Raw genomic sequence first — 13,761 nt, 5'->3', positions numbered from 1 at the left:
TGAAATTGTGTAAAACATTATTCAATTGTGTAGAAGATATGGTAGGATATATTTGCCTTTAATGCCGCTTGGGGATATTTTGACCATGTTGACGATCTATTAAAAATACTGTTGATATAATGAAGACCCTGTATATTTATTTGCAGGCGCTGAATTTTATGAGGGACAAAGCACCAATAACTGAAATTCAGTTTATTATTATTTTTAGGAATTTTTAATGTTTATTTTTCAGAGAGAGAGCAAGCAGGGAGGGGCAGAGGGAGAGACACACGCGCAATCCAAAGCAGGCTCCATCCAGGCTCTGAGCCGTCAGCACAGAGCCTGACACAGAGCTCGATCCATGAACCACATGATCATGACCTGAGCCTAAGTCTGACATTCAACTGAATGAGCCACCCAGTTGCCCCTGAAATTCGGTTTAAAAACAAGCCTTTCCTTGGTCAAATGTTAGGAATAGTTTTAACTTCTTCCATTATAAATAAAGCTTTTCTCCCGGCCCCACCTGGGGGTTGGGGGGACATGAAATTGCTAACAGTATAAACGAAAGGAAAGAGAGATCAGAAGAAGCTAGGTAATCAGATAACGGAAAACTGACTTGGGGTGAATTCTTTTCTTCATTTCCTGAGTAATAACATCTCTACTTTGGATTATGTTCAATACCAAGAAAACAAATAGTAGCATTTAGGTTATAAAAAGGAACCAAATTTCATGAAATTATATATAGCTTGGTATCAGTATTAACAACCTATAAAAAAGAAGAATTTGGTATTAAAAAAAAAATTCTTCATCTACCAAAATCCAAAGTGTTAAGTAAAACTTGGTTAAGTAAAAACGAAGTAAGACAGGCAGTTTACCACCTCTCCAATTTATGTATGCTGTGTCCTAAGTTCAAGGACAAGTGGAAATTAAAACGTACTTTCCACAGAAATGGTGATATAAATGGTGGATCAAGGGTTCCAGATGGCTCAACAACTACGACAAAGATTCCTTTAAAAAAAAAAAAAAAAAGAGAGAAAGAGAAAAAAAGTCTTCCAACTACATCTCAGTAATACTATATACTTCTCTTACTGAACAGGATGCAAATACTTACTAGACACTCTATAATCTGAGATAAAAATTACCTAAGAGAGGCACCTGGATGGCTAAGTCATTAAGCATTCAACTCTGGCTCAGGTCATGATCTTGCGGTCCATGGGTTCAAGCCCCACATTGGGCTCTGTGCTGACAGCTCAGAGCCTGGAGCCTGCTTCATATTCTGTGACTCCCCCTCTCTCTCTGTCCTTCCCCTGCTCACGCTCTCTCTCAAAAATAAAACATTAAAAAAAAATTACATAGGAAACAAAAGGATGCATTACCAAATCTCAACAATTTTTAAAACACTCCAAGATAATGACCCACATACCAAAAATGTGGCCATCTGTACATTAAAATCAGTTGAATTGCTGGGATAGAGGTCAACGTATGACAAGATCCTTCCTGTAGGTGGCTAATGTGCCCCATTGCTTTGCTGCATCACTATTTCCCAAAGTGTTAGCTGGAAGTCCGGGGTCAGGCACTGGGGAAAAACTCTGCATTCACTATTTCTGATGCCCCTTTCATGACTCCCCTTCTCCCCACCTATTATCCATTTACTTATAGATGGCTGGATATGAATTATTTTAACTTTTTCTCCCCATTCAGACATAAAATATAAAACGTAAACATCTGCTTCAGATCTAAAACTCTATGGTCTTTGGTTAAATGTATAATCAAGCAATAAGTGTAAATGAATACAGCTCCTTTCTTATGAGAGGTATTAGCCATCTGGAAAGGGAAGGGGAGAGGGAAGGCCAAGGAATAGGTTTACAAGGGAAAATATATGGAAGGTAAAACCGAGGCTCTAGCTTTGACTTAGTATCAGCAAACTCCCATAAATGTACACACAGGCCCCTGACATGGAATCAAAAACAAAACATTTCCACTTCCTAGAACAATCATAGTTTATAGAGGTTTGTGTTTTTACAACATGGTAGGTTTGCACTTGCATGGAGCTTCTTTACCAGGAACCTAAATTCGACATTTAAGGAAAACAAGTATGCATCACTAGGAGGAGGAAGTGAACAGTTTCTTCCCATTTCCTAGGCACAAGGCCCATCTTGAAGAAAATTTCAAAACAAGCTGTTTGGCTTTTGCTTATTCCCACTTGCTGTGCAAACACCCAGGGCCTTTATGTGACCTTTAACTACCCAGGGCTACTCAGTACCTAAAGTGCCCTCTGTCTCAAAACTTACCAATTCTCTCCTCTCTCACTTCTAGCCCTACTAACACTGCCTTTCTTTCACAGGAGTGGGGATAGGGCTTAGTGGCAGAATCTCTTCAGATAACCAATAGTACAACCTAAAATTAGTATTATACTGTATGTATGTAAATGAACTGAAATTTAAATAAAAACTTGAAACAAAAAAACCCAATAGTATGGTAATATGTCAATGATCAGGTACCGGACATGCTCTTAGAGAAATGTTTTAAGACGCAAAGTTAAAAATCTCAAATGAATCTCAAACAGGCAAAATAAAATAACAGAAAGGTAAAAAAACAAAAGTCAGACTATAGGTCTGTGCTGGAAGATGGGGTTAACTTTCCAGGTAGTTCACACTGGGCGTGTATACAGTTCCTTTGGGCCAATTCTACTTTCCATGGCTTCCTCCCTTTATTGAAAGCTTAATCCAGAAATTCTTTAAAATACCAATCGTTGTTCTGGAGATCCCTTCTCACCTACCAATCCAATGAGACAGGAGACTTTGCAGGAGGGGGGGTGGGTAGAGGGCAAAGGGAATACCATAACATTGAAAGAAAATGGCCCACCAGGATAAGTCTCAAGTAAGAGGCTTGGGATGCTTGGGTGGCTCAGTTGGTGCGCATCTGATTCTTATTTCAGTTTGGGTCGTGATCTCGCAGTTCATGGGTTTGAGCACCACATGGGGTTCTATGTTGGCAGTGCATGGCCTGCTTGGGATTGTTCTTCCCGCCCTTTATGCCCCTCCCCCACGCACATGCTTTCTGTCTCCCTCTCAAAAATAAACGAACATTAAAGAAAAAAATTAAAAGGGGGCAGCTGGGTGGCTCAGTTGGTTGAGCATCTGATTCTTGATTTCGGCTCAGGTCATGATCTCACGGTTTGTGGGTTCGAGCCCTGCATCCGGCTCCACACTGACAGTGTACAGCCTGCTTGGAATTCTCTCTCTCTTCCTCTCTCTCTCTGCCCCTTCTCCACTTGTGCTCTTTCAAAATAAATTTTAAAAAATTTAAAATATATACATATAAAAAGAGGCTTACTTTCAACCTAATTCATAATATTTTTAAGTTTAGGTAAATTTATATATAGTTTAGGTAAATTACCATGTTATAAAAATATACAATAAAATCTTGTAAGAAACTCTGAAATGACTGATGCTTGATAACTCTATTAGGTAAACAGACTACAATAACACTGCAGTTATTGGCTAGTTCCATCAATTTTTTTTAATTCTCTTTGATTTTTTCTCCTGGTCTTCTGTTATCCTTTCTGCAGGTCGCTTCTTCAACCCCTTCATTTTCCTGGTTTGTAGTTTGCTTAGGTCTTGCTTCTGCATATGAATCCTTCCATAAGTTGTGCCAAAAGTGTCATGGGAGACATTTTTCTTCTTCTTTGGCTATGAAACAAGAATATACATATATATATATACATATATACATATATATATAGGTAATGGTCTCTACTACCATAAACTGGTAAAAATCTAGTGTACAACAAAGGTCTTACTAACAATTTCCATTGGTGAGCTCCTACTCAATAATATAGTCTATAAGCCTACAGACTTTTCTTCCCAAACTTAAGTACATACAAATCACTTAAGGATCTTGTTAAAATGCATATTATAATTCAAAAGGCCTAGGGACCTGAGACTCAGCATTTCTAACAACTCCCAGGTAAACTGTCAGACAACATTTGAAAAGCAATACTATAGACTACACTAACCATTGTCATCCAGTGAGAGAATTTCCTGTGTTTAGCTTAAGGAATTGTGACTATCTAGTCAATCTTTATTGGCATTCCAGAGAAACCATTTCTACTTGTTTTTCAAAACCATTCAAAAGTCAAACACATTTTAAACAATATGAGTTACACATCCTGTGCTCTAAATCCTCCATCTCCACAACGCCCCACACAATTCTTTCTTGCTGAAAACTGGCAGTCTTGGCTACCAGAAAGCTCTCAGCCATAGTTGATGCATGGTTTCTACAGCTCTTTTATTATCCTTTATGGTTGGCTTATGTGCTTCTTCCTCCTTTTCTTTGTTCTGAGAGTCTAATTTTATCTATTTTATCGATCTCTTTCTGTACGTTCTTTAATGTACTATGCTGCTAATCTTTTTTGGAAAGAAGAGTGGAATATACAAATAAATATGGCACCAATCTGCAAGTTATAAACCTTGAGGGCTTTTGGCATTTTCATAGATAATCTGTAAAGATCATCTGACGCCAGATGTGTCCTCCTCAGAACCAGATCCAATGAGGGCCCCATCTCTTCCAATTCAATCCTTGGTGTTTTACAACCAGACTTCTTCAACAGCAACCTTTGTGAAATAGAAAAAAAAAAAAAAAGAAAGAAAGAAAGAAAAATGTTGCTTTGACTTTGATGGAATCCTTATCCCCTCAAATATTTTTGTTCAAGAGAACTACAGTTCCATAAAATGACACCGTCTTTAGGAGGCTAAACTTCTTTTTTTAAATGTTTTTATTTATTTTTAAGACAGAGAGACACAGAGCATGAGCAGGGGAGGGGCAGAGAGAGAGGGAGACACAGAATCGGAAGCAAGCTCCAGGGTTTGAACTGTCAGCACAGAGCTCGATGCGGGGCTCGAACCCACGGAGTGTGAGACCATGACCTGAGCCAAAGTCAGATGCCCACCAACTGAGACACTCAGGTGCCTCTAGGAGCCTAAACTTCTTAAATGCTTTACACATTTAGGCCAAGTATATTCTTTGGCTTGCTGGTTTTTAAAAATCAAACACAAAAGTATACAATACTGTTGAGAAACAGCAAGTGAGACAGACAACTGTTTTAAGAAATGGAATCCTTTGATTTGACTTCTTCATCTTACTTACAGATTTACATAATTATAAAAACATTTTCAGTTGGCCCTTTGAAATGTTATGCTTACATGATTAACAATTCTTATTTCTTTAATGTTTATTTTTGAGACAGAAAGAGAGACAGGGCATGAACGGGGGAGAGGCTGAGAGAGATGGAGACACAGAATCCAAAGCAGGCTCCAGGCTCTGAGCTGTCAGCACACAGCCTGATGTGGGGCTCGAACCTACAAACTGTGAGATCATGATCTGAGCTAAAGTCAGACGCTCAACTGAATGAGCCACCCAGGTGCCCCAACAATTCTTATTTCTTTAAAGATCCATTCAGAATCCACTTTTGTCCATAGTACAGACATTTACTGATCTCCATAGACTGGAATGAATTTTAAAAGCTTAATATAACAAAACCACAACTTTCTAGATAACATATGTCCAAATAGCTATGGATGTGGAAACAGATGAGGAATGTGGAAACCGGAGGAAGGGAGACTAACAAATTCTTTTTGTGAGTCACAGAACAGTCAAGAACAGCTCAAAGACCCGGCGATTATTTGAGCTGACTCAATTTGTTATAGTGGCCAGATCTCCACATGGACTATAAGAATTGAATGAAAACAATATTTATAAAAGGTCAAACTTTTCACACCAAAGATGGAATGAGAGAGAGACAACAAATGACATGAGAGAAGAGAAAGAACGTAAGAGTAGAGCACAGTAAGGAATACCCAAGAGCAAGAAAACACCAGGAAGCAGAAGTGAATGTGCATAATAAGCTCATTAACAGCCCTTTGGGCCCTAAACGCGTCACATGCAGACAGTCCACCCATGGGAGGTACATCCACTAGCTGCAAGAAGAGTCATAATGATAGATATGCTGTATCAGATAGTTATTTATACCCAATTGAACAAGACAAAAAGAAAACAAAACGAACACCAGCCTAGGATATGTCAAAAGCAGAAGTGTTAAAAAAAAAAAAAAAAAAGCTCCAATAACAGTACAAGGTAACATGAATATTTTATGGGACTTGAAGGGAGCAAACAGAGAGAAAAAAGCCAAAACAGGAGCCTTCAGGCCACTCTCTGCATACTGGTTCCAGTAGAAGAGAGTTGAGAGAATGCCTGCCTCAGGCCCACTGTGGGGAAAATACTTTTAGAAACTAAATGGTGATATCAGGGCATCTTCCATAAAAGCTAATTCAAAGCATATGGTAGCAGTGACCATTTGACTCAGTTCTAACACACATACTTCTGCTTTTGCATCCACACTTTCAGTACCTCCAATAAAGGATATTTAAAGCTGAACTCCCATCAAAATATCTTGATTAATGTCTTGTGTTCAGCAGACTATTTAAGACATCAGGGACATTGTATATATAAAAATGTCAAACTAAAAATGTTTCTACCACTTAAAATGCTGATTTTCAGCTAAATGAAAGAGTTGTAGATCTAGAACAGCTCCTGGCATGCCTGACGGATTCATGTTACCCAAGTACCTTTTAATTTATGAAAGTGTCCTCCTAACAGAGTAACCTTTTGAGTGGTGTATATAATTAAGATTTTCTACATAACTACATGTATATATATAACTACATGTGTTGCCATTTACCAAAGAATTAAGTTACAGTGCCATACTGTCTGCATAGATGATCTTATCTGAATTACTTCACTGAGCAGGTTTACTGGCACATCAAACGGACAGAAATAGAAGAAAACTTTCTCCAGATATCAGTTTTCTACATATGGTTGCTGGTGATAGACCTTTAATCCTTTCTCTTTGTTAAACTTTTTATTTTTTAATATTTTTTATAGTTTGTTTTGAGAGAGAGGGCATGAGAGAGAGAGAATCTCAAGCAGGCTCCACGCAGCATGGAGCCCAATGTGGGGCTTGAACTCATAAACCACGAGATCAGGACGTGAGCTGAAGTCAGACACTTATTTGATTGAGCCACCCTGGCGTCCCAACTTGATTAAACTTTTAACAATGAAATCTAGAATCTAAAATGATTGAGGAAATGTATTAATAGAGAATTTATAAATGATTTTTATAATCACACTAAGCAAAAAGAAGAGACTGACACTGACCCGTTAAAAACACAATTGAAACCCTTTTCCTTCACCCCCATTCTATTATTCATCTCACACTTTTTTTTATTTTTTTAAAGATAGACATTTCAATTCTAGGCCATCATGTCTCCAGCCAAGTACCTACGCCAAGAAGTGTTATACCAATATGCCTATTAATCTCCATCTCAAGCTTTGTTTTGTTTTGGCTCCCTGTAATCAAAAGTGATATTCAATTCCGCAAGGTTATATACTATAAGACACAAAGACAACCCAGCTCCTTTGCTTTCAGATGGGCTCAAGCTATAAGATATGTTGATGGGTAATTTCTGTATATTTTAAAATACTGTTTGCCTATTTCTTGAGAAAGACTGCCATTACCACTTTTGTTCAAGTTTAATTTCTTTACTTTTCTCCCTTCCATATCCCTCTCTTCTGCTGATATTGTTTTCTTGCCTATAATGTTGTTTGCTTTTTAAGGTATGCTAATACTTCGTTTGGCATGTTTCTCCCCATAAAACCTTACAAATGCCATCGTAAAGGCAAATGTGGCAGTTACTAAAAATTTTTATATTCAGAACTTTAACTTTCTAAGTGAATAAAATTCTCCAAGGAATACAAATGATCACTCACATATGAGGAATTAATTACTATACAATATACAGGAAGAGGCCAGTTAACAATATGATTTATTCCCCCAAAAGGTCAGATCAAAGGATATATTAACACAATTTCATGTTTACACTTCCTTTCATTCAAGAAACTCTAAGCCATTTTATAAAGTTAACCTTATTAATCTTCGCAAGTAATGTGTGGTAATGTTACCTATTACCTTGTACCAACTGTTCCAGGTAAAAGCAAAGGCAGGACACAGAAGTGTAGCTCGCAAGAATGCCTAAGGAACCACACGAAGTCAGGCACACTTCTCTGGCATATTCCCACCTCTACCTAAAACTCTTTCCCCCTTATAAAGGAATTACTGTTGATCACAGAGGGGCTGCAGAATTACCAAAATAGCATCACTACATTTTGCAAAGGAAAAACGGAGGCCCGGAGAAGTGCTCTAAGTCATGTGGCTAATGCCTGGCCCTGAGCCAAGTCACTAGGCTCAGAGGTGATGTTCATTCCTCAGACCACTTCTTTCTTCCTCTCCCAAGTGGGGCACAGCCCCTGCAGGCTAAACTAATCTAGTGATTTTTTTCTCCACTAGCATCTTGCTCTCAATCACACAATACTTTTTTTTTTTTTAAAGATCTTATTTTTAAGCAATCTCTACACCCAACATGGGACTCGAACTCACAACTCCGAGATCAAGAGCTGTATGCTCCACTGACTCAGCCAGGCAGGCACCCACAGTCTATCTTCTATTTTAAATCAACAGCTAACAGGTATTACAAGGCCTATACAAAATACTTGGGGTTAAAAGTTTACTCTAGGGTCTCTGATCTGAAAAATTCAAACCTTTTTTTTTTTTCCACTAAGGGATGGAAATGGTTATGCCGTGCTAACCTAACAGTGATTCCAGTTAATTCTTCTTAAAGTAAGTGGATGGGTAGATATGTGTAGTTACACTGCTAATTTACCCATGTTTCGAAGTCTGATTTACTAATTTTCTGACCATTTTATTATCTCTGCATTTCTTTCTTTACAAATTAATCTTTCTTTTCACTAAATATGAGTTCTGATATAAGTGAATACTTTCTTTGAAATTATTTACAATGAAAGAGTTTTAGATTACTGTTACCCATTTTTCATCCTCAAAGATTTTGATCTTTATATTTTTAGCTCCTTTATGTCCCTAGGGCCTGCTTAACACAAGTTTCCAAAAAGATTCTTTTTATTTAGTGATTTTTCATCTTTCTTGTTCTATAAATTGGAGCCATCTACTTTATAATATATTCTTCACAGCCCCAAAGTAAGTTGGGAAATTCCAACACATTTAAGGGGCTTTCAATCTCAACCAGCTAAAAATGATTATAAAATCCCTAACTACATCTTGCAATCATGTGGATTATTTTATTGCATTTTCCCTATTATTATTATCTAAACAAAAGGAAAATAGAAAAACAGAAATGATGACACCAAACATATAGTGAGAAGAATGGAGTTATCTCTGACTCAATACAATTGAGACAAAGATGTAAATTATTAACAAAAAAGGTGAATATTTACTTTCATTTGGATGTTCATTGATAGAAGCTAGTCAACCAGGTATTTCATCATGAAGGAAAAAAACCAAAATGAGGGGTGCCTGGCTGGCTCACCAGTAGAGCATATGACTCTTGCTTTCAGGGTCATGAGTTCAAGCCCCACGTTGTGGGTACAGTTTACTTTAAAAAAAAAAAAAAAAAAAAATTAAACCATAGATGAAATGCTGAAGTCCCCAAGTGGCTGCACGTATAGCACAAAGGCACACAAGTCACTGTCAACACTGAACTGTCAGTGGCTCTCAGGCTGCACTTCCATACCATAGCTCAAAAACGGGCATCGGTCTTTCATGTACAAAGGAAGGCAGCTTGTGGAAGTCAATATATTCTCTAGGCAAGTGTGGGCTTGATCAGCCAGGGCCAACACTTTGTTATAAATAAGAAAAAAAAATCATGCTTATCTCAAAAGGCACAATTGTAGCATGTCATTAAGCTTTTTAATGAAAATAAAATCAGAGCGTTAGGATTCGTATTTATATTGTGGTAGGGGTAGAAGGGCTAGGCTGAAGAGGGTAAAAGAGCCACTGAATGTGCTCGTTCCATTCAGACTCCAGTTTTTAGGCTCAGAAGACTCAGAGTTTTGAGATTTGCTTTGGCTGGTCTAAGACTTGTGACTCGGTGTTCTAAATCCAGTCAAGAAAAAGGAGATATTGCACAATGAATTAGTGTTCTAAGCTCGGAGGACTGCAGCACCAGATGCTCTGGGGCCCTGGAAAAGCAGGGTTTCAGAGGCAGACGTGAGCAGGGGGATGACACATCTGAGGATCAGCACAGAGCTGCTGTGCCTGCCACTGCTTGTCTGCCAACTCTCCAGACAAACTTCGGACCAAACGCCAATTCTAAGTTCGAGCTCTATAAAAGTCACACTAAAGTGCTGTAGCCCTGGATTCAAGAGTATACTAACAAATGCACTCACTTGTAGCTTCGAAAGTAAATCTTCCCATTCAGTGCAGTGAAGTGCAGAACATACTCTAAACCAGCCAGGCGGATATTTGATACTGTGGGGCCTCTGAAGAAATCTAAAAACAAATTTTAGGTTGTTAAAAAAACAAAACACAAAAAACTAACATGTTTTTAAATTCAGTTACAGAGAGCTGGACTGTCGATGCTCCATTTTGTGCCACTGCTCACAAAAAAAGATAAAAAGGTGGTACAAAAACTGGTCCCCGAACAATGTCTGAGACTCTCATCCCTTTACCATTTAAGCTCATGACTATTTTTCCGTGTTTAGCTCACTAAACCATGTAATTTTTCAGTTGTGAAGTTCTCCTTCTAAGCCAATGCTCAGCATAAGAGTCCATCACATTTATCATGCATGTTCACTTTTTTACAAATGTAAATCAAAGCATAAATTTTTTTATCTAGGAGACAGGTAGGTTAAGACGGCAAATTCCTATAAAAACAGCTGTTCAAACTTTGACTGTTAAATCAAACTGGCCTCTGTTTTATGGTAGAAGTCAAGACACAAGAAAATTCTAACAGGAAATCTCAATTAAATGAGCAAAGATAGCAAACTAAATTGTTAAAGCCAGAAAAGAACCACTGAGATCCATGAATAGGCTGTTTCCCCACGAGTGGCACATGAAGTGATCTTGAATGATACACAGGCAGAATAATTTACGATGCATTATTTATCTTTTTATCAGATACCATTTGCCATTCACGGCAGAGACATAAAGTTTCCTTGTAAAAAGAGGAGTCAGTGTAAAGAAACCTCTTCGGAGAACACCACCATAATACTATGTGGACTTGGCTAAAGGTATGAAGGTAGCACAAGAATGAAAGAAGTCTGAAAAACAAGTTTGGTCCCCTCATTTTACAGCCAAGAAGACTGAACCCCAAAAAGGCTGAACATAAATACACAAATAATATTTAGATAAGAAAAAGTTATACATAAAAGTTTATCCAACTTAATTAGGAAGAAATGCCCCAAGGCAAGTGATGTAGTAAACGGAAAAACTCATTGGGTCCCAATTTGTAGCCACCCAGCATTGTCCTTCTCACTTCCGATTAGCTCAGATGAGAAACATCTCCAGTGCATGGACATACACATCCTTTGTTGTTTGCTTTTTTCTTTCTCATGGTTAACTAAAAGAAAATCACTAACGTGTAGAAAAGAGGAACAACTGTGTATGCACATGTATATACCACCCTTCCCTACTCCCCCAACAAAAATCCCTCAAGGATATTTTTATAAACCAAGTATGTACTTTTTCAAAGTAATCTGATCTAAATTTGCATCATAATCAATAAACAGGGCTCCCATTATTTTGTCAAAATCTAACTCTCCTTCAGTGGCCAAGTTAATAAAGTCCCCCTCATTGTGTTGGAAGCACTAGTGAAGTTAATCTTTCTGGGGAACAAGATATGTACATTTCAGTTTCCCTGAAGCAGCTTTTGTAATGTAAATCATACAGCAGGAATATGTGTTTCTTCCATAAGCTTTTAAGAATGCAAAGGAAAATAATGATGGTAGAATTTTTTTTTTTTTTTAATGCTTATTTTTGAGAGAGAGAAACAGAGCGTGAGCAAGGGAGGGGCAAAGAAAGAGGGAGACACAGAATCCGAAGCAGGCTCCAGGCCCTGAGAGCTGTCAGCACAGAGTTTGATGTGGGGCTCGAAACCATGAAGCACAAGATCATGACCTGAGCTGAAGTTGGATGTTTAACTGACTGAGTCACCCAGGGGCCCTGAAGTAGAAAGTTTTAAAATCACTGGCCCTTTCCTCACACCATACACAAAAATTAACTCATGATCATAACTAAATGCAAAACCTAAAACTCTTAAGATTTCAACAAGAAAATACTAGAAAAAGTCTTTGTGATGCTGCTGAGGTAAGCAAAGGCTTCTTAAAATACAGGAAGAACATAGCATTACAGAAAAAAAATGTAAAACAGACGTCACAAAAATCAAAAACTTCTGCTCAGGACACCTGGGTGGCACAATCACTTAAATGTCTGACTTCAGCTCAAGTCATGATCTCACGGTTTGTGAGTTTGAGCTCCACGTTGGGTTGTCTGCTGTCAGCACAGAGTCTGCTTTGGATCCTCTATCCCCCACCCCCCCCCCCCAGCTCACATATTCTCTCTCTCTCTCTCAAAATTAAATAAATGTTAAAAATAAAACAGGGAAAGCTTCTTTTAAAACAAAATAAAACAAAACAAAACAAAACAAAAACCTTCTGTTCTTTGAAAGACGTCACTGAAAAAAAGGCAAGCCACAGATTGGGAGGAAACATTCAAAGACTGCGTATCAGACAAAGAGACAAAGGACTTCCCTCTCCCTCTCTGCTCCCCCCTCCCCCCACACACCTTATTCCTTATTACTCAAGAAGACAAATAACCTCCAAAAAAATAATAATAATAATAAGGCAAAGATTTGAATAGACACTTCACCAAAAATATATGAATGGCCAATAAGCACACAAAAAGATGTTCAACATCATTAATCATCAGAAAATGCAAATTACAACTTCAACAATAGCACTACTTTATTTTATAGAAATTTTTTAGAAATTTTATAGAAATTATTTAGAAACACATACTATGAGCATACAATATTCGTTAGAATAACTAAAATTAAAAAGAATGGTCTACCAAGTATTGGCAAGGCAGTGGAACTGGAGCTTTTCATACACCATTGGTAGGAATGTAAAATGGTACAACCGTATTGGAGAACAGTTTCTTAAAACGTTAAACATATGCTATTCAAATGACCCTACCATTCCATTCCGTTCCATTCCCAGCTAGGTATTTACCCAAAAGAAATGAAACCATATGCCTTCACAAAAATCTGTATATAAATGCTCACAGCAGCTCTACTGATCAAAAAAAATTTTCTTGAAAGCGAGCACAAGCAAGGGAGGGGGAGAGGGAGAGAGAGAATCTCAAGCAGGCTCCACGCCCAGCCCAGAGCCCAACGTTAGGGCTCAATCTCACGACCCTGGGATCATGACTTGAGCCGAAATCAAGAGTTGAATGCTTAATCGATGGAGCCACCCAGGCGCCCCAAGAAATGAAATCATATGCCCTCACAAAAAATTTGTATATAAATGTTTTAATTTTTTAATGTTTATTTATTTTTGAGAGAGAGAGAGAGACATAGCATGAGAGGGGGAGGGGCAGAGAGACAGAGGGAGACAGAATGGGAAGCAGGCTCCAGGCTCTGAACTGTCAGTACAGAGCCTGACTCAGAGCTCAAATTCACGAACCATGAAATTATAACCTGAGCCAAAGTCACACAGTTAACCTAAGACTGAGCCACTCAGGTGCCCCCTGAATATAAGTGTTCATAGCAGCTCTACTCACCAAAATTTTGATCTAATCAAAAGCTGGAATCAACCTAAGTGTCCACTGACAGATGACAAAATAAACAAATTGTG

At 38.1% G+C, this 13,761-nt stretch overlaps 1 protein-coding gene across 3 annotated transcripts in view; it reads right to left on the bottom strand.

Annotated features, from left to right (window-relative positions):
- Positions 1–1,961: 1,961 nt before the first annotated feature.
- Positions 1,962–13,761, bottom strand: part of RPF2 (ribosome production factor 2 homolog) — a 35,124-nt gene continuing 23,324 nt past the window's right edge. For all 3 annotated transcript variants that reach the window (XM_043592118.1, XM_043592119.1, XM_043592120.1), the window contains exons 8-10: positions 10,297–10,399; positions 4,451–4,595; positions 1,962–3,671 (exon numbers count right to left, since the gene is read on the bottom strand). In XM_043592118.1, the coding sequence (XP_043448053.1) occupies positions 3,492–3,671; positions 4,451–4,595; positions 10,297–10,399 (428 nt within the window). In that variant the 3' untranslated portion in view covers positions 1,962–3,491. The remainder of the gene's footprint in view (positions 3,672–4,450; positions 4,596–10,296; positions 10,400–13,761) is intronic.

The sequence above is a fragment of the Prionailurus bengalensis genome, chromosome B2, assembly GCF_016509475.1.
Source record: "Prionailurus bengalensis isolate Pbe53 chromosome B2, Fcat_Pben_1.1_paternal_pri, whole genome shotgun sequence".
NCBI lineage: Eukaryota > Metazoa > Chordata > Mammalia > Carnivora > Felidae > Prionailurus > Prionailurus bengalensis.
Note: the sequence above shows the minus strand (reverse complement) of the source record. Positions and strands in the feature narration are given on the sequence as shown.